This window comes from Lacerta agilis, chromosome 9, assembly GCF_009819535.1.
Source record: "Lacerta agilis isolate rLacAgi1 chromosome 9, rLacAgi1.pri, whole genome shotgun sequence".
Taxonomy (NCBI): Eukaryota; Metazoa; Chordata; class Lepidosauria; order Squamata; family Lacertidae; genus Lacerta; species Lacerta agilis.
Genome location: NC_046320.1, coordinates 70,443,781 through 70,467,955, shown reverse-complemented (window position 1 = coordinate 70,467,955; position 24,175 = coordinate 70,443,781). Strand labels below are relative to the sequence as shown.

Below are 24,175 nucleotides of genomic sequence, written 5' to 3'. Positions count from 1 at the left end.
GTGCTGCTGGCTGAGAGCCAGCAGACAGCAAAAGGCATCAAGAAGAGATGGGAGCAAAAGAGTCAAGAGGAAGATGGCTGCATGACTGGCCCTTTTATAGGGTCTGCCAGGGTCGCGCCAATCTACCCGGTCACACATAGGGAGAGGATGCTCCAGACCAGGTGTGACAGGAAGTCCTCCTGGCTGAAGCAACATTTTCCTGTGTGTCCACTCTGGGCAAATAGGAAATGTTGTGTTTGACTGCTTCATTCTATAAAAGATCTCAAAGTAGCTGTCTTAATACAAAGAAATTTCAGAAATAGACTGGAAAGAGAAGTGGCTGAATTGCAACTAATCACCAAATTTAAAACCATGGAGAGACCTGGTCTGAACAAAGACATTGGATTCTTATCTCATTATACATGACAAAGCTATCTTTAGCCATCTCACCCCTTGCCTTTCCCTGCAAGACTAATTGCAGTCGTTAAGAGTCGTCAACAGGTTTTCCACACCTATCAGCTGATCACCCATTCCCACCACCCTTCTGAGTAATACCCCTCCCCACTCCCTCACTATATTTAAGGATCTGGTGACTTCTGTTTCGGTGTATCTGAAGAAGTGTGCATGCACACGAAAGCTCATACCAAGAACAAACTCAGTTGGTCTCTAAGGTGCTACAGGAAAGAATTTTCTATTTTGTTTTGACTATGGCAGACCAACACGGCTACCCACCTGTAACTTGACTGCTTCAGTGATGCTACATCCCACAGGGGACACTGGGGATGAGTTTATGGAATGGGGTTGGGGTCGTCCCAAAAATTTGGGAACCACCGCCTTATCCCCCTTAACTCCCCTTTTCTTCTCACCCCATTAGCTTTTGACGGGGACTACTGGCGCCTGCTAAACCCCGGCGAGTACGAGGTCACTGCTGCGGCCGAGGGCTACCACTCGGTCACCCGGAGTTGCCGCGTCTCTTATGAGGACAACCCCACCCTGTGCGAATTCCGCCTGACAAAGACACCCAAGCAACGGCTGAGGGAGATCCTGGCCAAAGGGGGCAAGGTCCCCAAGGACCTCGCCTTGCGCCTCCGCCAGCTGCGGCTGCACAAGCTGCGGTCCCAGAAACGGGCTCAGTGAGGGGGACCCTTTGACCATCGCCAACCTCTTCCTGGACAGAAAGCTGCTTCTCAGACTCCCGTTGTCTTCTTCTTCTGATCTTAGTGGATTCTTTCTTCAGCCTGAACGTTTTGAGTTTCTAGACACAGACTCCCCGTGCCATTGGCCTTCAAACTATCTTGTGATTTCTGGCCTTTGGGGAAATTACCGGTAGATATAAATCAGCCCCAGAATTTGTTCCCAGCCCCTCAAGCAATTGTGACAATATTATCGTTGTCGTCATTGTTTCGGCACAATGTTTGCCATCTTGGCACTCATCAAGATCCATACATTTTTAAGTTCTACTTATTATGAACATGTCAGAAATGGTGCTGAATTTCTAAAGCAACCTCTTTTGGTTTAAGCGCACCTGTACATGCCTCTCCCGGAAGCCATTCCCTTTAAACTCAGGTGTGCAGAGGTTGGTTGTAGCATTCAGCACTCATTTCTCATTCCTTCACATGTCCCATGGTCAAACCCTGACACTGAAAAAAATGGTTTTGGCTGAGTCCTGAAGTCACATGAAATCCTGGTTCAAAGCAATGCCATCTGTCCGGAGGTGAGCAAGTCAGTTCTTTCTTCCTCTTGATAATCGGCCAATATTTAGTGTATGAATTGAGTTACCAAAGGACTAACCTGCATGTGGATTTTCAGTGATTTCTCAGGAGTTGGTGTCAGTTGAAGGGAATCTGAACAGAGATGGAGAGGTGGGTGTAAATCCCATCCTAAGTGGCATAGGCCCAGAACTTGAGAGAGTTGTTGTCCCTTTACGATGGACATGGAAGAAGCCAGGCCATTAGGTGTGACTTCTTCCATGAATGTAGCATTCTTCTGGGAAAAGGCTCACCTATGCCAGAAAAGGAAAACTCCCTTCCATAGAACTCTTAAAAGGGCAGTAACACTCTCAAGTACTGACAAGCCAGTCAAGGGATCAAAGAACAGCAAGCAAGAGAAAGCCCCACAAGGACACCCCTTAATAAAATGATGAAATCCTTCAAGAACATTCCTGAACTCAGGTATGGGGAACCTCCTCATGTTACTGCACTACAACTCCCATCATCCCTTGGTCACTGGCTCTGCTTCCTGGGGCTGATGGGAGTTGTGGTTCATCAATGTCTGGAGGGCCAAAGGTTCACCACATTGGTGGTAACAAAATGGTTCCTTGACAGTCCAGTGCCCACGTCACAATAAATAAACGTCGTTATCTGGATTCCTAGCTTCTGAGTTCAGTTGGGTGCCTTGATCCTGAGGGAGTTGTCTTCATTCTAAGGACCAGACTCACACAAACAGTGCTGGCCTCCCTTCAAGTACAGCATTCCTCAACCTCATTGCCTTCCAGATGTTTTGGATTGCAACTCCCACCATCCCTGGACTTTGGGAAGAAGATGGGAGCTAGAGTCTGGAGGGCACTTAGTTCGGGAAAGCTGACATAGGTAATCAAGACTGAAGGACCACCAGCCCCAAAATTACAGCCTCTGTCTCTGGAGGTACCTCTGGGATAGCTCAGTTGGTAGAGCATGAGACCCTTAATCTCAGGGTCATGGGTTCGAGCCTCATGTTGGGCAAGATTCCTGCATTTCAGGGGGTTGGACTAGATGACTCTAATGGTCCCTTCCAACTCTACAATTCTATGATACTGTGTTTTGAAACAGAGACCACCAAGCCTTCCGACTCATCTCTGCTTAGTGACTCAGTTGGGCAACCCTTGAAAATGGCGGCCACCATAGGCAAAGTTAGGGAAGTGAGGGGTGTGGGCAGACTGTGCCTTGAACAATGGATATTTCTCCCCCATGTTTTTCTTCATCACCTGAGTCATTTTCAACACCCAGGCAAACCAGTGGCATGTGACGCTGGCTCTGACAGGCAGGCCCTGACCAGAACATGCTGTGTTCCATAGCCTTGGTTTCCCCAGGCTGGTGGGTGGGTGGGTGGGTGGTTGTCCCGGCTTCGCAGGGGCATTTGGGAAAGTGGAGCCTCACTTTGAGAGAACTGTTTAAAACGAAAATGCTGGCATTGATGTGCCCTTGCGAGTCAAGTGGCATTCCGACAGAGCGTTACCAAATAAACCTTTTGCTATTTAACCTTCCAAAGCCTGCGTGTCACTTCCTGCATCTGCCAAAGTTGATCGATCAGGCCTGAGACACTCAGTGTGGGATCTTTTCTTTGCATGAGCGAATACAAGGATACCAGGATTTTAAAAAAAACCAGACCAAAAACAATGGCTTGAAACGATGTTTCCCAACCAAATGCAACATCAAGACCGTTTTCTCTCTAATGAAGAGCCACCCTGAAAAAGTGGAATAGAAGCTGGAGTGAAGGAATTATTCCACCTGGCAGGATTAACCCCAATGCACACACAAACCAAGGATGGGGGATATTCACACATGCAAGAGACTCAGGCTAGGGATCCTTACAACAAGCAAAACTGGGGGAAAGGTTATGCCTGACAGATGTTAGAGCCTCTGGGGATTCCTGCTCCTTAAGTCTTCTCCAAACTGCAATCCTTTCTCCAAGCTGTCATTCTTTTCCGCAGTTGGTCTTCTCCACATTTGGCTCCCCCCCTCTTTTTTATTTCTTTTTTCTTTTCTTTTCTTTTGCTTTTTAAAAGCAGAATAAAAGTAACTTAAGTAATGGACATAAAAACAATCACTTCTAAGAGCACTTTGCATGGGGAGAGGGGGGCTACAGAAATGACCGGATATTTCAAAGAGCAGTGATGCAAATAATAGTTTATACCATGGCCATGCAGTTTCTTCTTGCGCTGGTCTTTGTTGTTGTTGTTTAGTCATTTAGTTGTGTCCGACTCTTCGTGAACAACCACACTCTTTGTGACCCCATGAACCAGAGCACACCAGGCACTCCTGTCTTCCACTGCCTCCCGCAGTTTGGTCAAACTCGTGTTGGTAGCTTCGAGAACACTGTCCAACCATCTCGTCCTCTGTCGTCCCCTTCTCCTTGTGCCCTCCATCTTTCCCAACATCAGGGTCTTTTCCAGGGAGTCTTCTCTTCTCATGAGGTGGCCAAAGTCTTGGAGCCTCAGCTTCAGGATCTGTCCTTCTAGTGAGCACTCAGGGCTGATTTCCTTAAGAATGGATAGGTTTGATCTTCTTGCAGTCCATGGGACTCACAAGAGTCTCCTCCAGCACCATAATTCAAAAGCATCCATTCTTTGGCGATCAGCCTTCTTTATGGTCCAGCTCTCACTTCCATACATTACTACTGGGAAAACCATAGCTTTAACTATACGGACCTTTGTCGGCAAGGTGATGTCTTTGCTTTTTAAGATGCTGTCTAGGTTTGTCATTGCTTTTCTCCTGCTAAATCAACACCTGAGCAAAACCTTCCTCCTCCTTGGAGCAGACGAATGTTGAGATGAATAGAACACTGAGCTTGCCATGGCTGCGGCTCAAAGTCTACTAGGTTCTATAGGTCTACTCTGGAGTCATGGCTTACCTGCCAATGCACTTAGATTTTGTGCGCACACAAACACACTTCATTCACAGCCACACACCCCAACTATATATCTGCATCTATATATTTCATAGTTATCTATATCACATATACACATACACATATTACATATATATACATATTTCTATATAGATTTATAGCTCATTTCAGACAAATCTATATCTGCATTTATATATTTCAAATATATATATATTCATGAACGCACAATATACATATATTATACATACATGAAAAAATTCTCATAGATATTTGTGTGTATAGTTCCAGAAATATTTATAGTTCATACCTATACGTATAGATATACGCACTTCATACATAAAAATATATAATGCAGTACGTCTCGTAAACTCTATGGTTCCCACCATAGAGAGGGCCGAGCCCTTCTTTTCCACCACCACCCGCGCGCTGATTGGCGGCGGAGGCGGGAGAGCCCGCCCACCGCGCAAAGAGACGAGGCTCCTTCCCCTCCTCCTCCTTATAAGCCTCAGTCTCTGCGCGGTTCTGTGGTCGTGTGTTGTTTTTTTCCCCGCCCCCTAAGGTCACGTGGTGCGGGGGAACGCTCGTCTCCGGAAGCGACGTCATCGCCAGGCGCAGGGTGGCGTGGGGCGTCGCTGCCGGGGCAGAAGGTGAGGCGGCGGGGCCGCGGGGGTTGCCATGGCGGCGGGGGTGGGCGGGGGAGGCCCGTCGCCCTCTGGGGTGGGCGAGGGAGGCCGCCTGGAGGGACAGGCCGGAGGGACCCCCTCAGGCAGCGAAGCGAGCCCTGCCCATGCAGTGGCCGGCCAGGTGGACCCCCAAAATAATGGGGAGCCCCCCCCCCAAGGCAGGGGCTGAGAGCAGCAGCAGCAGCTGTGTCTCCACTTCCCATTCCCAGAGGAGTTTCGTTGACTCCAATAGTGGAAGCACAGCATAGCCTTCCTGGCTGCTGCCATTACTGTATTATTATTATTATTATTATTATTATTATTATTATTGCATTATAGTTATTAGCCACGCCTTGTGCATGACTTGCAGTATTTTAAGCAATGCGTATATTAAAACTTGTTGTCCTTTAGTCGTGTCCGACTCTTCGTGACCCTATGGACCAGAGCACGCCAGGCACTCCTGTCTTTCACTGCCTCCTGCAGTTTGGTCAGACTCATTTTAATAGCTGTGAGAACACTGTCCAACCATCTCATCCTCCGTCATCCCCTTCTCCTTGTGCCCTCCATCTTTCCCAACATCAGGGGCTTTTCCAGGGAGTCTTCTCTTCTCATGAGGTGTCCAAAGTCTTGGAGCCTAGGTTTTATTTAAAAATGGACAACACAAAAAGACTGAAAGGCAGCTCTGGTTTTATTCCCCCACCCCACCCCCAGCAAAAAAATCTTTATTGAAATTCATTGGTATCATTACAGTATTAACTTTGCACATATACATACAAAGACAAAATATTCTTAAGTAACTTTACCATAAACTTATACATTCTCTTTCCGCATGAATTCCAACTAAGCTAAAATCAACAACATAAAATAGAGTAACGTAAGAAAAAATAATTTAAAAATAAGAAATAAAAAGCTCTGCTTTTAAATGTGTTTGTGGGAGGGGAAGTGGGGGTTATTGGTTTGTTCTTGCTCTTGTTATGTGTTTTGTGGTTTTTAAAAAAAGAAAATCTTGGGTTTTTATATTGCAAACCGCCCTGAGAGCTAAGAATAAAGGGCGGGGTGCGAATTAATTAGAAACAAGCTGACTAAAGTAAAAAAAATGCAAAAAAGTGTTGGGGTGGGGTTATGCACTTTTAGGGACCGCCTTCCCTTTGGTAGTCACCGCCCCTGCTTCCTCCGCCTCCCCCTCCCTCAGTTTGTCCAGCCCTCATCTAAAGCCATCCCAAGCTGGTGTCCATCTTCATGCGGGAGCGAGTTCCATGGTTCTTCCCCCCCCCCTACACTCTGCTGTGTCTGCTTCCTAATTATTACTGCATTTACTTCTTCTCCAAGGAGTTCAAGGTGGCCTGTGCCATTCTCCTCATTCAATCCCAATGACTTCGTTTAAGTTACAGGTGGGTAGCCGTGTTGGTCTGCCATAGTCAAAACAAAATCGAAAATTCTTTCTAGTAGCACCTTAGAGACCAACTGAGTTTGTTCCTGGTATGAGCTTTCGTGTGCATGCACACTTCTTCAGATATGGTATCTGAAGAAGTGTGCATGCACACGAAAGCTCATACCAGGAACAAACTCAGTTGGTCTCTAAGGTGCTACTAGAAAGAATTTTCGATTTTGTTTTGACTTCGTTTAAGACGTCTTGAAGTTAAACTGATTGACACTTCCCAAACCTTTCCAGACCAAAGTGCCTGTGCTGTCAGGTGTCCTGAATCAGCACATCTTTCACCTGTAAACTTCATGTGATTTGTTGTTATTCCAAGTGGAACTGTGGGATAAACATGGATAACCTAGTGATGATTGTGCCAAAACCAAAACCCAGTGGTAGGGCCACACCCTAATGCTAGCACTTGCTTGAGGTACTTCTTAATTAAGACCATTCATCTGTCTAGTTCAGGGGTAGTCAACCTTTTTATACCTACCGCCCACTAATGCATATTTCTTGTTGGTAAAATTTCCCACCACTGCCCACCAGTGCTCGATGGAAGGAGGATTCAGCTTGTGCCATAGAACCCCCTACCGCCCACCTAGAATCTTGAAATGTCCACTAGTGGGTGGTAGGGACCAGGTTTACAACCCATGATCTAGATGCTTTACTTCCAGTTCAGCTTCCCACAGTGGTGCACCTGGCTGGGGTATTGCTTAGGGATTTGTGGTGGGGCATGAGTTGTTGCTGTCAATGATATTTTATTTTATTTTTTGTATTTTTATTTTAGATCTTATTGTGGCTTATGTGGAAATTGGTCAGCTCTTTGATGTTTCATTTATTGTTTATGACTACTTCTGTTACGTTTGTAATTATGTAATATTTTATATCGGCAGCTGCCTTGAGCAAGGTTTGAACTTTGGAAATGAGGCATACAAATAAATTGTGGACTGATTGTTGACTGTTTGGTAGGTTAGGCTGAGAGGCAACACCCAGCTCCCAGGGTCACCCAGTGTGACCAAGAGTGGATTTCACGGTGGTCTCGTCCAGGTCCTTGTCCAACACTCTCACATATATCTCTCTCATATGTGTGTTTGTGTGGTAACAACATTTCCTTTCTGTTTGTCGATTCTAGTGTTCTCCCACAAGCCTGCATCTTTCAGTGGTGCCCGTCTCTGCCCGGTGCACCATGGAGCGTTACCACATCCGTGAATACCGCCCTGAGGACTACGAGACGGCGCGTGACTTGTTTGCCACAGGGATGAGCGAGTATGTGCCCACCCTGTGTGTGCACATGCTGAAACAGCCCTGGCTAATCCTGCTCCTGTCCTGCACCTTCTGCTTGCTGCTGACCAGCTCCAAATCGCTCCTGCTGCCCATCCTGGCTGTCACCTTGCTGTTGGCCGTCGGCCGCCAGCTCCTAGGCTACATCTGGTCCATGTACATTGACCACTGCTTGCAGGAGGACCTGCTGGACATCAAGGCTGCTTACCTGGGAGACAAGGGTTCCTGTTTCTGGGTGGCCGAGGCAGATGAGTGTGTGGTGGCCATCGTGGGTGCCAGGCCCTCCGAGGAACACCTGGGAGAGCTCATGTTGAAGCGCATGTCGGTTCGGAAGGACTATCGCGGCCTTGGCATTGCCAAGGCCCTCTGCAGGACAGTGATCTCCTTTGCCCGAGAGCATGGCTACCAGTCTGTGGTGCTGAACACCCTCATGGTGCAGCATGAGGCCCGCGCCATGTATGAGGGCGTTGGCTTCCGCATGTATCACCACTATGTCCTGCCCACCATCTACGGCAGGTTGGCCAACTGCACTGTTTCCAAGTATCGATATGATATCCCCTCCGTGGACTGAGGAGGGAAATGAGGGAGTGGTTGGTGGTGCCTGCCTGGGTCTGGCCTTTCATCCCATTTGTCCCTTGGGCATTTGGTGCAGTTGATTACGTGGTGCCAAGAGAATTGGAAGTGGTTTGTTCTGGTGCTGAGCAAAGGGGTGTCTCCTTTCGGACTTTTCCAGTTTGCTGCAGAGGGCACTTGACAGCCAAGTTTCAAGGAATTCTAGTAATGAAGGAAACTGTAACTAGTAATATTTCCAGAAGGATCCTTTCCTTTTTGCTTTCAAGGTGTTTGTGAGAAAATGGGAGTCCTGGTTTGGAAGGGGTGTGTGGCTTTACAGGACTGAGTTTTCGTTTCCGGAGAAAGTGGGCTTCTCTGGTGGCCTCACCTCAGCACTTCTGAACTTGCACAGAAGCCGCTCTTTGCCTTGTTCCTTGAGAGGACTGTTGCTAGCCCAAGTGGCAAGCGACTGGCCCCAGAGCCAAGTGCCAGGAGAGAATATTGCTGCTGTCACCAAGGGCCTCTGTTCTTTTCATTTTTGCCTTCTGGGATGGGCTCAGGCCTCAGAGGCCCTTCCATCACATCACCTTGATGCAAACATTTCTGTTTCCTCAGGGCATGCAGCACATTGAGCTCTGTGTCCAATTAAATGTGCAGGAAATTCATTCTTCGTGCTCTTCAATGCAACCCAAATGCTGCTGTTTTCAGATGGAACATAACCTCTTAACTACATTCATTTGAACTAGCTTAATAACTCCAGCAGTTGTCTTTGGCAGAGATCTGTGTCTCTGGTGTGTCCTTTGAGATGTGATCCTACCCGAGGAGATAATGCTTTTCCTTCTTTGCATTCCCCACATTATGGTTGCAAAATTATGACGTACTGTTTCTATAAAGCAAGGGCCAAGAATAAATCTCTCCAATACATTTGTACAGGGGAATGTTCTTTTAAGTTTTTCTGCCAAAACAGTAATAGCAGTAATTTATCATTTATATGCCGCCCATCTGACTGGGTTGCCCCAGCCACTCTGGGTGGGTCCCAACGAAAAAACAGTAAAAGCACAATACAACATTATGCACCAAAAACTTCCCTGAACAGGGCTGCCTCCAGATGTCTTTTAAACATCACATAGCTGTTTATCTGTTTCACCATCTGCAGAGAGGGTATTCCACAGGGCAGGCGCAACTAACGAAAAGGCCCTTCGCCTGGTTCCCTGTAACCTCGTCTCTTGCAAAGAGGGAACCACCAGAAGGCCCTTGGAGCTGGATCTCAGTGTCCAGGCTGGATGATGAGGGTGGAGATGCTCCTTTAGGTATACATGGCCAAAGCATGGTCAGCACCAGCACTTCAAATTGTGCTCGGAAACACACTGGGAGCCAATGTACTGTACGTAGTTTTTTTTAGGACTGGTGCTCCCAGTCACTAGTCTAGGTGCCACATTCTGGATTAGTTGTAGTCACCTTCAAAGGTAGCCCCATGTAGAGCACATTGAATTCTCAAAAAAGCAAGACACTGTGGTTGCTCTGGAAAAAGGACAAGAAACAAGAATCATAGAATTGTAGAGTTGGAAGGGCCCCCAAGGGTAATCTAGGCCAACCCCCTGCGATGCAGGAATCTGAACTAAAGCATCCACTGCAGATGGCCATCCAACCGCTGTTTAAAAACTTCCAAGGAAGGAGAGGGAGTCCATTCTACTGTCGAGCAGCTCTTGCTGCCAGAATGTTCTTCCTGGTGTTTAGTCAGAATCTTTGTTTCTTGAAGCTGCTGATCCGAGTCTTATCCTCCAGAGCAGGAGAAAACAAGTTTGTTCCCTCTATTATGTGGTCCCTTTAGCTCAATACAGTCTACACTGACTGGCAGGGGTTCTTCATGATTTCAGAAAGGAGCCTTGCCTAGTCCTACCTAGAGATGCCACCAGGGATTGAACCAAACCTTCTGCATGAAATGCAGATGTTCCACCACTGAGCCAAGCGCCTTCCTGTCAAAAGTGTGTTTCGGGGCGAGGGGGAAGGCTGTGTGTGTGTGTGCAGTAAGAGCCTATATTTCCACACTTTGCTGTATGTTTTGTGAGTATAAATCTCTGCTGGGCTCTCACCAACGAATACTTGTGCCAAACCTTTTTCTTGCCATCCAGGAATTCTCCTTTCTATACACTTACATTTTGCACCAACAGAATTAACAGTAAGACTTTCAAAAAGTTAAAATAATAATAGACTAAAAACAGATTAAAACTCCTACCAACTTTCTAAGCACCTGGGTTGGCATGCCTGAACGAAAACATTTGACGCAGGCACCAGAAGTGAAGGCGCCTGGCCTGGTACCACGCTTTTGCTCCCTAAAATTTTTTTTAGGAGCCATAGCTGGCTTCTTGAGAGAGTTGGTTGTCGCACGTCTATCGCTAGTGATCAGAAAGACTGCATGTTCCAGAAGGGTTTCCCACTGCCTGTCCTAGTGTTTAGGGTATGCATTCTCTCCACCTGAGAGGCTTTGAGTTACAATGGGGGGGGGGAGTATTTGATCCCCTGCTAAATTTGCCCGTTTGCCCTCTGACGAAGAAATGACCAGTCCATAATTTTAATGGTAGGTTTATTGTAGCTGTGAGAGACAGAATAACAACTGGAAAACCCCCAGAAACCCAGAAGACAAAAAGTCAGAGATTGATGTGCATTATAACGAGTGAAATAAATATTTGATCCCTTTTCAAAAGATGAATTAGTACTTGGTGGCAAAACCCTTGTTGGCAATTACAGAGGTCAGATGATTCTTGTAGGTGGCCACCAGGTTTGCACACATCTCAGGAGGTATTATTCTCAGGAGGTATTATTCTGTCTCTCACAGCTACAATAAACCTACAATTAAAATTATGGACTGGTCATTTCTTTGTCAAGAGGGCAAACAGGCAAATTTAGCAGGGAATCAAATACTTTCTCCCCCTCACTGTACATGATACACCCTCATGGGAGTCGAAGGGGTACAGCGCGTTACATTCATTTATTTGTTTATTTCATAAAATTTATATACCACTTTGACTGTAGGAAAAAATATCAAAAGAGGTTTACAAAAAGATAATAAAAATATCATTTTTAAAAAATCAGCTGTAATTTTTAAAAAGTAAAAGCCACAATAAAAATAGACTAAAACAAATTAAAACACATTCAAACTTCAGGGTAGGAATGACTTTCGCAGGCGCCAAAAAGATCAGTAATGACTCCTGCCTGATATCAATCGGCAGGGAGTTCCAAAGTGTAGGTGCTGCCACACTAAATGGCCAGGTTTATTATGATGATTATGTTTTTACATCAAGTTTAATGTACATAAAAGTAAAACAGAACAATAATAACAGCAAGCAAGTGTGGGACAATTTTCAAATCGATGGCAGATGGGTTCTGGATCCATGTCAAAATCAAGTCGGGTTCTTACAAATGCAGAACGGGGCCAGTTTTGCCATTCAAGTGGTCGACTGGGTGCAGCTGGGGCAATCCGACCTTGCAGGCAAACTGGTCCCAAGTTGTTAAGGGCCTTATATGCTAATAGTGGAGGCGGGTGGCGCTGTGCGTTAAACCACAGAGCCTAGGGCTTGCTGATCAGAAGGTTGGCGGTTCGAATCCCCGTGACGGGGTGAGCTCCTGTTGCTCTGTCCCAGCTCCTGCCCACCTAGCAGTTCGAAACCACATCAAAGTGCAAGTAGATAAATAGGTACCGCTCCGGCGGGAAGGTAAACAGTGTTACCGTGCGCTGCTCTGGTTCTCCAGAAGCGGCTTAGTCATGCTGGCCACCCGGAAGCTGTACACCGGCTCCCTTGGCCAGTAACGCGAGATGAGCGCTGCAACCCCAGAGTCAGACACGACTGGACCTAACAGACCATCAGGGGTCCCTTTACCTTTACCTTTACGCTAATAGTAACATCTTAAGCTTGGCCAAGTAGCAAGCAGATAGACCACCAGTTGCAGACCTCTGAGAGCTTTGAGTAAATGAAGGCACCCAGAAGGGCTTTCTCCTCCTTGAATGCTTCAAGGGAGGAGCTTCCACATCCTCTTGAAGATGAAACAAAATAAAAAAATAAATCCTTCCAGTAGCACTTTAGAGACCAACTAAGTTTGTTCTTGGTATGAGCTTTCGTGTGCATGCACGACTCAGCTTTGCTGTTCAGCTGCCCTTCTCACTGATTGCAGCGGGAGGCAGGGAAGCTGTGATGCTTGCGGTGGGTGGGAGGGGGGGGGTCTATCATCTGAGCACCCTGCAGGGGCTGATGTGCGGGTTGGGGGAATCCCTGCTTGCCTGGAGGGAGGAGCAGACTCCATGAGCTCTGCCTTGAGCTTGCGTGCATCCTGCTTCCCGGTTGGCTGCTCCCGGAGGAGGAGGAAGAGGAGAATCGGTAACTGGCAGCAGCTGCCCAGCTTGCGAAACCAAGCTGCTGGCAGGTTAAGGGAGCAGGGAGAAGGCAGGTTGGAGGTCCTGCAAATCAGGACTGCTCACGCACCTGGCAGCAGGTAAGAGAGAGAGAGAGAGAGAGGTGCGCTGGAGGTATCAGGGCTGAGAGTGTTCCACATAAGCATAGCTGTCAACTTTTCCCTTTTCTTGCGAGGAATCCTATTCGGAATAAGGGAATTTCCCTTTTAAAAAAAGGGAGAGTTGACAGCTATGCACATAAGCAAAGCCTGCTGGATCAGGCCAGCATCCTAGGTGGCCAACCAGATGCCTGTAGGAGTAGGAAACCCAGAAGAGGTCTCGGGTTCAAATCCCGAATCTCCTATTAAAAGGGCAAGGTATAAATGCAATGCGTGACCGGAGACACGCTCTGCATGCTTAGGGTCCCTTGTTTCACGCGCAGGTAACCCTGCCCTCCGGGAGATGCCCGCTGGCAGGAGATACCATCCGGGCTGCAGTGGCATCCCAGACGAGAGGAACTTGGTTGCAACACAGCCTGGCTTCCACTGCACAAAGAGGGGAAGCCTCTGGAATTGCAAATGACCCAGCAATGAACCTCTTTGGACTTTCCCCCCAGTCACAAGATGACTCAGAGCAGCCCAGCCTAATCCTTGCAGATGGGGAGGAGGGGGGGAGCGTGGAGGGCAAAGTCTTGTTGCTGCAATGGAATGCAAGAGTAATCTGATCTTGATGGGGATGAAGGGAGAGGGGGGGGAAGGGTGTCCCCCCACCCATCTTAGTTTCTTGCCTTGCATAACACCAACAGATTACTTTGGGTGCTCCCCCCCCCCGCCAATAAATAAAGTTTAATATTTAACCAACTGCTCCTATGGGTCTCCTTCTGGGGTGTGTCAAAAGGTTTCTTGTCGTCCGCTCTCAAAGCACCTCCAATTTGTTTCCTTTTCAAAAAATAAATAAATATAAAAATATATTTTAAAATTAATACTTCGCTTTGGTGGGGGGGGACGCGGGTGGCGCTGTGGGTTAAACCACAGAGCCTACGGCTTGCCAATCGGAAGGTCGGCGGTTCAAATCCCCGCAACGGGGTGAGCTCCCGTTGCTTGGTCCCAGCTCCTGCCAACCTAGCAGTTCGAAAGCACGTCAAGGTGCAAGTAGATAAATACGTACCACTTCGGCAGGAAGGTAAACGGCGTTTCCGTGCGCTGCTCTGGTTCGCCAGAAGCGGCTTAGTCATGCTGGCCACATGACCCGGAAGCTGTATGCCGGCTCCCTCGGCCAGTAAAGCGAGATGAGCACCACAAGCCCAGAGTCGTCCGCGACTGGATCTAATGGTCAGGGGTCCTTTTACCTTTGGGGGGGGGGTCAGGCTCCGACTGCTACCCCACCAAAAACATTTTATCGGTCCCCCCACTCACAAAAATGTATCCATAAAAAAATGAGTTTTGTGACACCACCCAAAATGTGTGTCCCCTCTTTTTTTTTTTTTTTAAGGGCATGAAAATACTGGAGGTGATTGGAAGGTCTTTTGCAAAGCAACTTTAAGAACTGGAGTTTTGCTCATCACTTGGGCTATTTTGACATGAACCTGCCCCCCACTCAAGAGTTGGCCATGGTGGTCCTAAACTCCCAAAAGTCTACCCACTCCCGGAAGAGACTGTCCTGTTGGCATCTGTCTGTTTTGGGTGACGATGGAGGAGTGTGCTGTCCTTTAGATATTTGGCTTCAGAGCAGTGCTTCCCAATGTATTTGGGAATACCAAAACCCACTCCTAGTGGCCCCCCACGCAACCCTGTCGAAAGCATTATTCAGAATTGTGGCTTGCTCGCACGACCCACTAAGGACGAGAATAACCCAGTAAAGTTCAAAGCTGTCACAGCTAATTTGTTAGGGTTGCCATACATCCAGAATTTCCCAGACATACACAGAATACTGCAGTCGGAAGCAGTTTCTGGGTAGAAATCAGTTAAATGTCCAGGAAAATCCAGATGCATGGCAACCCACGTCTGCCTTGTCGTATTTGTCGCCAATTTTTTGAAGCTCAACTAAACTTCGGGCAAAAAAAAAAAGCTCAACAACTCTTGTGTCCAGATTTTCACTTTTTGAAATAAGGCAACCCTTCCTTTGTTCAAAATCCAATTGAAGCTCCTTAGTTTAATTAGTCCAACAAAACTGATGAACTTGATCCAGGGATGCCAGCTTTTCAAAGTCCGATAGTCATTTTTGCGTCCATGATACATGACGAGATAAAAAAGATGTTTAAAATGAGTTGATCAAAAAAGCCCAAAGCATTTCTGTTAGGGATTACAGAGGCAGAAATCCCCCCCCCCCAATCAAAATTAAAATGTTAAAGTTATTTATGTATGTAACAACAGCAGCTAGGATTTTATATGTGCAGAAATGGAACAAAGAAGTTCCAACTAAAGAAGCATGGATAAGTCAGATATGCAGAACTGGCAAAATTAAGAGAATCTAATGATGAGTGTTTTTAATGAAAGAACTGATAGCTTTTTTGGACTTTTAAAAGAAATATAATAGTACGATGAACTTGCGAACGGGATTTGAGCTATGAGCAAAAGAAGTAATTAGATTATAAAACCGTGGTTATGATTTGGTAGATAGAAAATAGGGGGAAAGCGTGGGAAGTCAACAAAAATAAAAGACGAAATTGAAGAAGTGTGCGTGCACACGAAAGCTCCTACCAAGAACAAACTTAGTTGGTCTCTAAGGTGCTACTGGAAGGAATTTTTTTATTTTGTTTTGGTGCTAAAAATGTTGAAACTTAATAAAATACAATTGAAAAAAGTAATGTATGCCTCCTTGCCTCTTCCTGCCCCTCTAAGTAGTCCCACTGCCCCCAAGAGGGACTGCCAATTTAGAGGCTCCCCCAGGCCGCTTGAAATGAGCAATGAGTCCCCCCAGAGGAAATCTGACAAGCCGTTTGTTCTGTTTTCCAGGGAGACGTGGAAGGCAAATTCAAGATGGGCAAGTACCACATCCGCAGGTATGAAGATCGGGACTACGAAGCCGCCCGTACGATATTCTCCCGGGGGATCAACGAACATGCTCCTGCGGGTTTCCGGCATGTTCTCTCTTGCCCCCAGACCCACCTGTTGCTCCTGGCCGTGCTCCTTGCCACCTACCTGGGCTCCTCTTCCCTCCTCCTTTCCCTCGGTGCCGTGGCTGCCCTGTTGGCCTTGGGCTGGATTTTCACGAAGGGCTTCTGGGCGGAGTATGTGCACGATGCCCTCGCCAGCGACATGAAGGACATCCGCCAGGCATACCTGGTGCCCAAGGACTGCAACTTCTGGGTGGCGGAGGCTGGCGGCGAGGTGGCGGGCATCGTCGCTGCCACCTACCCGGTAGACCCGTCTCTGCACGGCAAGGCACTGGAGCTGAAGCGCATGTCTGTGGCAAAGGAGCACCGGGGCCACGGACTCGGCAAGGCTCTCACCAGGACGGTGCTCCTCTTCGCCCAGGAGCACGGGTACAAGGAGGTGGTGCTGGGCACCTCCATGGCGCAGGTGGCGGCCCACCGGACGTACGAGGGCATGGGCTTCCGCAAAGTCAAAGAGATATGCCCCACCGCCCTCTGTAAGCTGCTGCGGTTCTACATCTTCATCTACCGCTACGAGATCGGAGGGTCTCGCTGACGCCGGCAACATGGAGGAAGAGATTGTGGCCTGTTTGCAGACAGGTGCCAACTAGGGATGAGGGAGAAAGTTGATCCGATGAATATTAAAAATGGGCCTACCTAACATGCACTGATTTGCCAAATATGCACATACAGTGGCACCTCGGGTTACGTACTTAATTGGTTCCGGGTTGCCGTTCGTAACCCAAAAAGTACGCAACCCGAAAATCGCACTTTGCGCATGCACGAACTGCGCAGACTGTAGAAGGCGCATGCCGAAAAACACTTCCGGGTTACTGGAGTACCTAATCCGAAAATACGTAAGCCGAAGCTGACATAACCCAAGGTACGACTACTAGCAACTGTTAGCACAAATAACCAGGGATTTTTTTTCAGCTGGAACTTACATCAGCTGGATGCCATTTCCATTACAAGGGAACAATAAGTCGTGGCGAGTTCTGGCACCTCTTTTTCAGGAAAAATAGCACTGAAGAAAACCGTACAGAAATGCCTTCAATTTTGCTTTGCAAAAAATGTGTGTACGGTATTGGGGAGAGATTCGCAACAGTGTTAATGAATTTTCCAGAGGACTTTGAAAATAAATGAATGAATGAATGAGCAAACTGACATGGAAATGCAAAGAACTGGTGACTGGGAAAATGAGCCTCAAACGGACGTATTTCATGGACTGGTTGGACGCAGAGGAATAGTGGGAGGAACCAGCCGGGGAACCCCCAAGGGAAGGCAGCACGGCAATGGGAAGACTATGAGTGGTCAGAGGGAGAATCCTGGGAAGAGGGGGTGAGGAGGTAATGGGGCTTAGTGAGCGGGGAGAGTCTGGCAGAGAGAAGACCAGAATCAGAGACAGAAGCTGAAGCAGGAGAGGAGGAAGGCCCAGAGGCAGAGATGGTGCAGTCACGGGTGTCTCCCCCTCCTGCTGAGACAAGCTCCCCTCCCCACTGGTCTCATAGGGGAGGTATGAAAAGGGTTGAGAAACGGGCAATGTGCAGACACAGTCTCCGATTGCTTGGGAAATACCCTGGAGAGGAAGAAACTTAAAAGGCAGCTGTGGGGAACCGGGGGCCTTCACTCTCAGCAACTGCTTCATGGGGTCAGGAGCTGCCGGAGGAGTTGCTGTGCCCATTAGGTCCAACACCCTGGGGTGCAGACCCCATTTTTGCTAATAAAGTATTAACTCCAAATTGCTCAGTTGCTTCTTCAGAGTCAAGGCCGGCGCTTATAGAAGCTGCATTGGCCTCGCTTAACCAGAGTTGGATTCTCTTCTCAGCTAGCAGCGAAGTTAAAATGTCGTCAGAGATCCTTCCACTCTTCCCTTCCATCTTCGTCACAGGTCATGAATTCCACAACAAAAGTGGGTTTTTGCAAGCCCTTAAGGTTGCTAAGAGACCTCAAGCCTGGAAGGAGAAACACTCCACCGGCTAGGCAATGGTCAGAAGACCTTGCTGCCCTTCCTACAGAATCATAGAACTTTAGTTGGAAGGGACCCCTGAGGGTCATCTAGTCCAACCCCTTACAATGCAGGAATCTCATTTGAACATGTTTCTTATAAACGCAATCTCACGTGGATACCAATGGTCAGCAACCTTTTTCAGCAGGGGGCCGGTCCACTGTCCCTCACTCAGACCATGTGGTGGGCCGGACAATATTTTGAAAGGAAAAAAACTGAACGAATTCCTATGCCCCACAAATAACCCAGAGATGCATTTTAAATAAAAGGGCACGTTCTACTCATTTAAAAACATGCTTGATTCCCAGACCTCCCGCGGGCCAGATTGAGGCGGCGATTGGGCTGCATCCGGCCCACGGGCCTTAGGTTGCCTACCCCTGCTTTACACCATTGTGTATGTTTCAATTAAGGTGGGGTGTTGATGGGTACAGTATTTTTAACCTGGGTGATAAGTTCCACCCCCCTCTAAAAACCCGCTTTCTGTTTTTCTCCTCTTATTCTTTGTTCAAATCGATTTTTAGAAAGTTGAAAAAAGCAGGCCACCAATTCCTGGGAGTCCTGCCTGCCCGTGAGTCTCTGGGGGCCTCCAGTGTAGGATTCCTGGAAGGAGATTTTGAACAGAGCAGAGCGGGAAACCAGATGAGTTAAACCCAAATGCAGACCCACCTGCCTGGGTCTCTGCACAATTTGATGGGGGCAGCCGGGTCCGAGGCAGGGCCAGCCAACAGCCCGTCGTAAAGCTGGCATTTTGGGGTTGATTGTAGAATAATGCAGGAAAATAATCGAAAAGGACACCAAGGACTCAGGCCAAAATCACCATTTGATAGATATAAATGGTATCCAAGTCTCTTGTAAGTTTTATTCCTTGAGGTTTGTAATACAAACGAGATGACAGCGCCAAGACAAGACCTTGTTTCGGTATTCTTCCTCAGCTACTGGTGTCTTACAAGTTTTCAGGTCAAAGTGTACCAGTTATTTCGAGTTCTAAATAATACATACATAAATATCCTTTATTCGACCGATAGTCAGAAAGAAGAGGGGGGGAAAAAACATTTCTCAATACAAAATTATAGAACTAAAAAACATCGGAGGGATACACACTTAGAATAGGACAGCACTAGTAAACCTCATACAGATAACCCACATCGAGGCATTCGATTTTGCGCTTCCGACACTTGAGCGCCAGGAAGAGGAATTTAGCCACAGATAAGGCTATTTTCCCAGTGGGTTTATTCAGCAGATATGCCACCTGCCTTTCTCTTAATCGAGAGCTAAACTGAGATAAATATGGGGCTATGAGATATTGCCTTAAATCGTTATAAAAGGGACAACTCAGTAGAATGTGTTCTGTGGATTCGACCTCACCTAAAGCACAATGGCACGTTCTCTGATCATATGGAACTCCTCTAAATCTTCCCCTCAAAACCGCCGAGTCAAGAACGTTCAGTCTGGCCGCAGTGAGAAGTCTGCGGTATTCCACATAGTGGATATCCGCCAGGTAACGGTTCTAAATAATTGGTACACTTTGGCCTGAAAACTTTGTCCTGGCGTTGTCATTTCATTCGTATTACAAACCTCAAGGAATAAAACTTACAAGAGACTTGAATAATTTATATCAAATCGTTATTTTGGCCTGAGTCCTTGGTGTCCTTTTCACTTCTTTTCCGGCATTTTGGGGTTGGCATACTTCCAAAAGTGGGGTTCCCCATACAGCCTGCTACAAGATCATTTTTAGTTGGTGACTCTGCCAGGGATTTTACCCGGGACCCTTTGCCTGCGGAGTAAGCCAGTGTTACGGCACACAGGAATCCTCCCCTGGCCATGCCCTGGAACGGAAACCCCTTCCCCATAATGCCTGGTCCTCCTTGAATGGGGAGGGAGCAGTGCAGGGACCCCCAAGCTTCAGCTACTGTGTGGAAAATAGGCTCCAGGTCCCACGTTAATGCCATGCAGGGCCCCCACTTCCTCCGGTGTGGCTCACAACACCCACAAGCCTGGAGATCGGATGGAAGATGGATGAAAGACCGGGGTGGGGGGGGGACAACGACAGGAGGGCAGGTGCTTGTGTGAACAGGTGTGTCTGTGTTCCACCCACTTTTTGCTCCGCCCTTGCACTCTCCTCTAAGCAAATGCATTGGTGGGGACACAGGAGGGCCTTCTGGGTGGTGGCTCCCAAACCTCAGAACTCCCTCCCTGGAGAAGCCAGACTAGCTCCCTCCATATTGTCCTTCCACTGGCAGGTGGAGACTTTCTTGTTCCAACAAGCTTTGGGGAACTGGTTTTTTTTTAAAGGAAAGGGCTATTAATAGGGGTTTTTTATCTGCACTTTAAGAGATCTGAATTTTGTATTGTTTTAGTTCAGGGGTCAGCAACCTTTTTCAGCCGTGGGTCGGTCCACCGTCCCTCAGACCAAGTGGGGTGCCGGACTATATTTTGTGGGGGGAAATGAACGAATTCCTATGCCTCACAAATAACCCAGAGATGCATTTTAAATAAAAGGACACATTCTACTCATGTAAAAACACGAAGGGGGGCCCCACAAGTAACCCAGAGATGCATTTTAAATAAAATTCTACTAATGCAAAAACACGCTGATTCCTGGACCATCTGCAGGCCAGATTTAGAAGGCGATTGGGCCACATCCAGCCCATGGGCCTTAGGTTGCCTACCCGTTTTAGTTCTACTATCATTCAGTTGCTTCGCACTGATTGCCTTTGATACATTCTTGGCTTTTTGCAGTTCCTCCGTGTCCTTTCAATTTGCGCGAACCGTCTCACAAAAAGGTGGGGTGCATAAATAAATGTAACAACAACCCCCACCCCAAAGGCACTTTCAACTCTCTGCTTTTGAGCCCCTCCTCTCCCATGGACTTAGAATCATAGAATAGATCATAGGATCCTAGAGTTGGAAGAGACCACCAGGGCCATCCAGTCCAACCCCCTGCCAAGCAGGAAACACCATCAAAGCATTCCTGACAGGTGGCTGTCAAGCCTCCGCTTAAAGACCTCCAAAGAAGTAGACTCCACCACACTCCTTGGCAGCAAATTCCACTGTCAGGAAGTTCTTCCTAATGTTTAGGTGGAATCTTCTTTCTTGTAGTTTGAATCCATTGCCCCGTGTCCGCTTCTCTGGAGCAGCAGAAAACAACCTTTCTCCCTCCTCTATATGACATCCTTTTATATATTTGAACATGGCTATCATATCCCCCCTTAACCTTCTCTTCTCCAGGCTAAACATACCCAGCTCCCTAAGCCGTTCCGCATAAGGCATTGTTTCCAGGCCTTTGACCATTTTGGTTGCCCTCTTCTGGACACGTTCCAGCTTGTCAGTATCCTTCTTGGACTGTGGTGCCCAGAACTGGACACAGTCTTCCAGGTGAGGTCTGGTTTCACACCACACTGTCTCTCGGTTCTCCACCTGTAAAATGGGGACATTTTCACTGCAAGGACAAACAGCCCTCCTCTAAACAGAAAGACAAAAAGAAGATTACCAAACAAACATTTTTATTCTTTCCTTTCAGATTGGAAAATGCTGCCTATGCGAAACAGCTTTTTCTGCTCAAAAATCTCTTAGGAAACATTATACATTCAAACTGAAAAAGCTTTCTCCTCGGGAGTCTTTTCCGGCAGCTTGCCTGGCCCTGTAGGGAGGTCTCTGGAGCAAGTTCTTGCATAGCTTCTATCTAACTGGGGCTTGTGCAGGAGACCTTCCCACTAGACCATGCTCCCGAGACCCTAGTGCAAAAAACTAGTCTCCGTATACAGTCAAGGAAGCAGAGTTAACTGCACTGGGAGAGGAAATGAAGATACTTCTAGTAACAGTCCTTCCTTTGTGGATCCACAAGCGGGGCTCACCTGGGCAGGTGGGTCGCAGGTTGGAAAATGCAAAGAGGTGGCACATTTTGCCCCCCAAACACAGTGTCTGCCTACCCGCCCACCCTACGGGTGCAATGTGAACATAGGCTTCCCTGTGCTTGCTGAGTGAAAATGCCCAGAAGCAGCCACGTTCTCAAAGATAAGATGAGAGCACAGCCCGACCTCAACTCCCCTGGGGAAAGTCCAGGGGGCCTGATAGGAACATGCAGAGGGCCACATTCGGCTCCCACTCCCTACTGCTTTAAAGGCAGTCTGCCCCACCCTCCACGGCGGGGAGATAGCAGGGGGCTTTGGGGAAGAAGAGTTTCCACCCAACCTTCGCTACCGCCCTGGGCGGGCAAAGAACGACCCAGGCTGTTTGTGCCGATATCAACAGAGCGATAGATCACTTGCACCTCATCCCTTGACTAGGGGCAGATCCACAACACACCTTTAAAGCACATGACTGCCCCCCCCAAAGCATTCTGGGAACTGTAGTTTAAGGGCCCTGCCGGTCTGTGAGCGGGGGAACTACAGCTCCCAGGGGTCTTTGGGGGGGAAGCTTTAAAACCTGGGCTGAATGTTAATTTGAATGCCTGGTGTGTGTCCGACTGCAGGGCTTGCTTTTCAGAGCTGGTTGCGAAGACGCCCTTCTTCCACAGGACGGGTGGTTGAGGTGGAAAAGTAGCAGCGTCCGGAGCGGGTGGGTGGGGGGGCACCTCTTGGGGTTCAGAAAGGTGGCCTGGCCCCCACTTGGAGCATGCGACAAAAAGGTGTCCAACAGCAGGCTTTGAGATCGAGCGACCCGTTCTTCCGCTGTGTGCACAGAAGCCCTCGATACACACAGGGAACCCCCCCCCCACCCCGAAAAAAAAACCCCATTCCCAGTCCTGACATCATCTTTGGCTGGTCTCTGCAAGAGAAGAACATTCGAGGCTGTCGGAGCCCCCGCTAAGAGCGGGAGGGGCGTCTCCAGGCGCATCTTGACCTCTGGGGACGACGCCAGGCGTTTCTGCCGCGGCCCCGCGGCGGCCAGTTGTAGGGGCGGGCGCGTTCGCGTTGCTTGTGGGGGCGGTGCTCTATGAACTCGGGGCACCACCTTCGCTGGGCTCGCCTGGAGCGCCCGGCCAGTGTGGGAATAGGGGAGCCGCCGGGGTGGGTTTCTGGAGGAAAGCGAGAAAGAGGTGAGAGCGGGAAAGGAGAGCGGGCACAGGAAGTAAAAGCTTGGGTGTCGAAATGCTTGTTACACAATTCGTCTTGATAGAGATGACTCAATAGATAATAATGTCAGAAGATGTAAGTTTAATTTGAGATTCCTTATTAATAATAATAATAATAATAATAATAATAATAATAATAATAATAATAATTTATTTATACCCCACCCATCTGGCTGGGTCTCCCCGGCCACTCTGGGCGGCCTCCAACAAATACCAAAATACAATACAAAGTCACAAATTAAAAACTTCCCTAAACAGGGCTGCCTTCAGATATTTTCTAAATGACAGGTAAATAATAATAATATTATTCCAGCTGATGAAGAATAAACGAAACAGGGCCTTGTCCTGGAGTTAACAATCGCAAATGGAATTTTCAACAACAAAAATAAAGAAAACTGTTGTTTATTGGAGTCCTGGCCTGAGTCCTTGCAACCTTTCTGCTTTACAGGAAGTAAAAGCGGCAGAAAAACCCAGAATCAGCTGCACAGTTGAGACATGTGTGAGCTTAGGATGCAGCCCTCTGGAGACTTAGGAAATGTACACATCTCTTTCAGCATCTGAACTGGTTACCAGTCTCTGTTCTAGGCAGGGTAGATAAAAATCAATAATTTTTTTTAAATGGATTTCTTAAATTTAAATTGGGTTATTAAAATAAAATGCATTTGGAGAAGAAAAGTCTTTCTAAGGATAGTTTTCTACTTAAGTTACATTATAGTCCAAAGGCTATACATCAGGAAATAAGTATTTGTTTTAAGTTTTTCATGTGTGCTAAAAATCAGTCTACCGGTAAGTCGTTTGGGATTTATTTTTTAATATATTTACTTTATTACATCTAGTCCTTTGGGATTTTTTAAATCGTTTAACCGCATCTGTTAACAAACATGGATGCGTATGCTACAATGCTATTGTTTTAGTTAAATAAATTGTTTAAATTGTTTTTAATGAAATTATTGTTTTTCTCCTTCCAATAAAGTACAGCAGAAAAGCTGTCCAAATATAAAGAGTTAACTTATTAAACCTCACAATAATTTCATAATTATCTGTATTTCTAATAGTATAACCAAATCAGTAATTTTTGATATAACTGTAAAAACTACTCTGAAAATTCATTATTCC

At 47.3% G+C, this 24,175-nt stretch overlaps 3 protein-coding genes across 3 annotated transcripts in view; all 3 read left to right on the top strand.

The window, feature by feature from the left end:
- Window positions 1–3,224, top strand: part of CPXM1 (carboxypeptidase X, M14 family member 1) — a 34,498-nt gene extending 31,274 nt beyond the window's left edge. Inside the window, exon 14 of the mRNA XM_033161035.1 lies at window positions 854–3,224. Coding sequence (XP_033016926.1) covers window positions 854–1,116 — 263 coding nt within the window. The 3' untranslated portion in view covers window positions 1,117–3,224. The remainder of the gene's footprint in view (window positions 1–853) is intronic.
- Window positions 3,225–5,128: 1,904 nt separating this feature from the next.
- LOC117053357 (probable N-acetyltransferase camello) lies at window positions 5,129–9,429 on the top strand. Its single transcript, XM_033161033.1, has 2 exons — window positions 5,129–5,231; window positions 7,799–9,429. The coding sequence occupies exon 2, from the start codon at window positions 7,853–7,855 to the stop codon at window positions 8,516–8,518; it is 666 nt and encodes a 221-aa protein (XP_033016924.1). The 5' UTR covers window positions 5,129–5,231; window positions 7,799–7,852; the 3' UTR covers window positions 8,519–9,429.
- A 3,456-nt stretch (window positions 9,430–12,885) lies between these two features.
- Window positions 12,886–16,735, top strand: NAT8 (N-acetyltransferase 8 (putative)). The gene is made up of 2 exons (XM_033160170.1): window positions 12,886–12,987; window positions 15,841–16,735. The coding sequence occupies exon 2, from the start codon at window positions 15,865–15,867 to the stop codon at window positions 16,534–16,536; it is 672 nt and encodes a 223-aa protein (XP_033016061.1). The 5' UTR covers window positions 12,886–12,987; window positions 15,841–15,864; the 3' UTR covers window positions 16,537–16,735.
- Window positions 16,736–24,175: the final 7,440 nt, after the last annotated feature.

Coding starts and splice junctions, on each gene's coding strand:
- LOC117053357 (XM_033161033.1), top strand. CDS start 7,853: ATGGAGCGTTACCACATCCGTGAATACCGCCCTGAGGACTACGAGACG.
- NAT8 (XM_033160170.1), top strand. CDS start 15,865: ATGGGCAAGTACCACATCCGCAGGTATGAAGATCGGGACTACGAAGCC.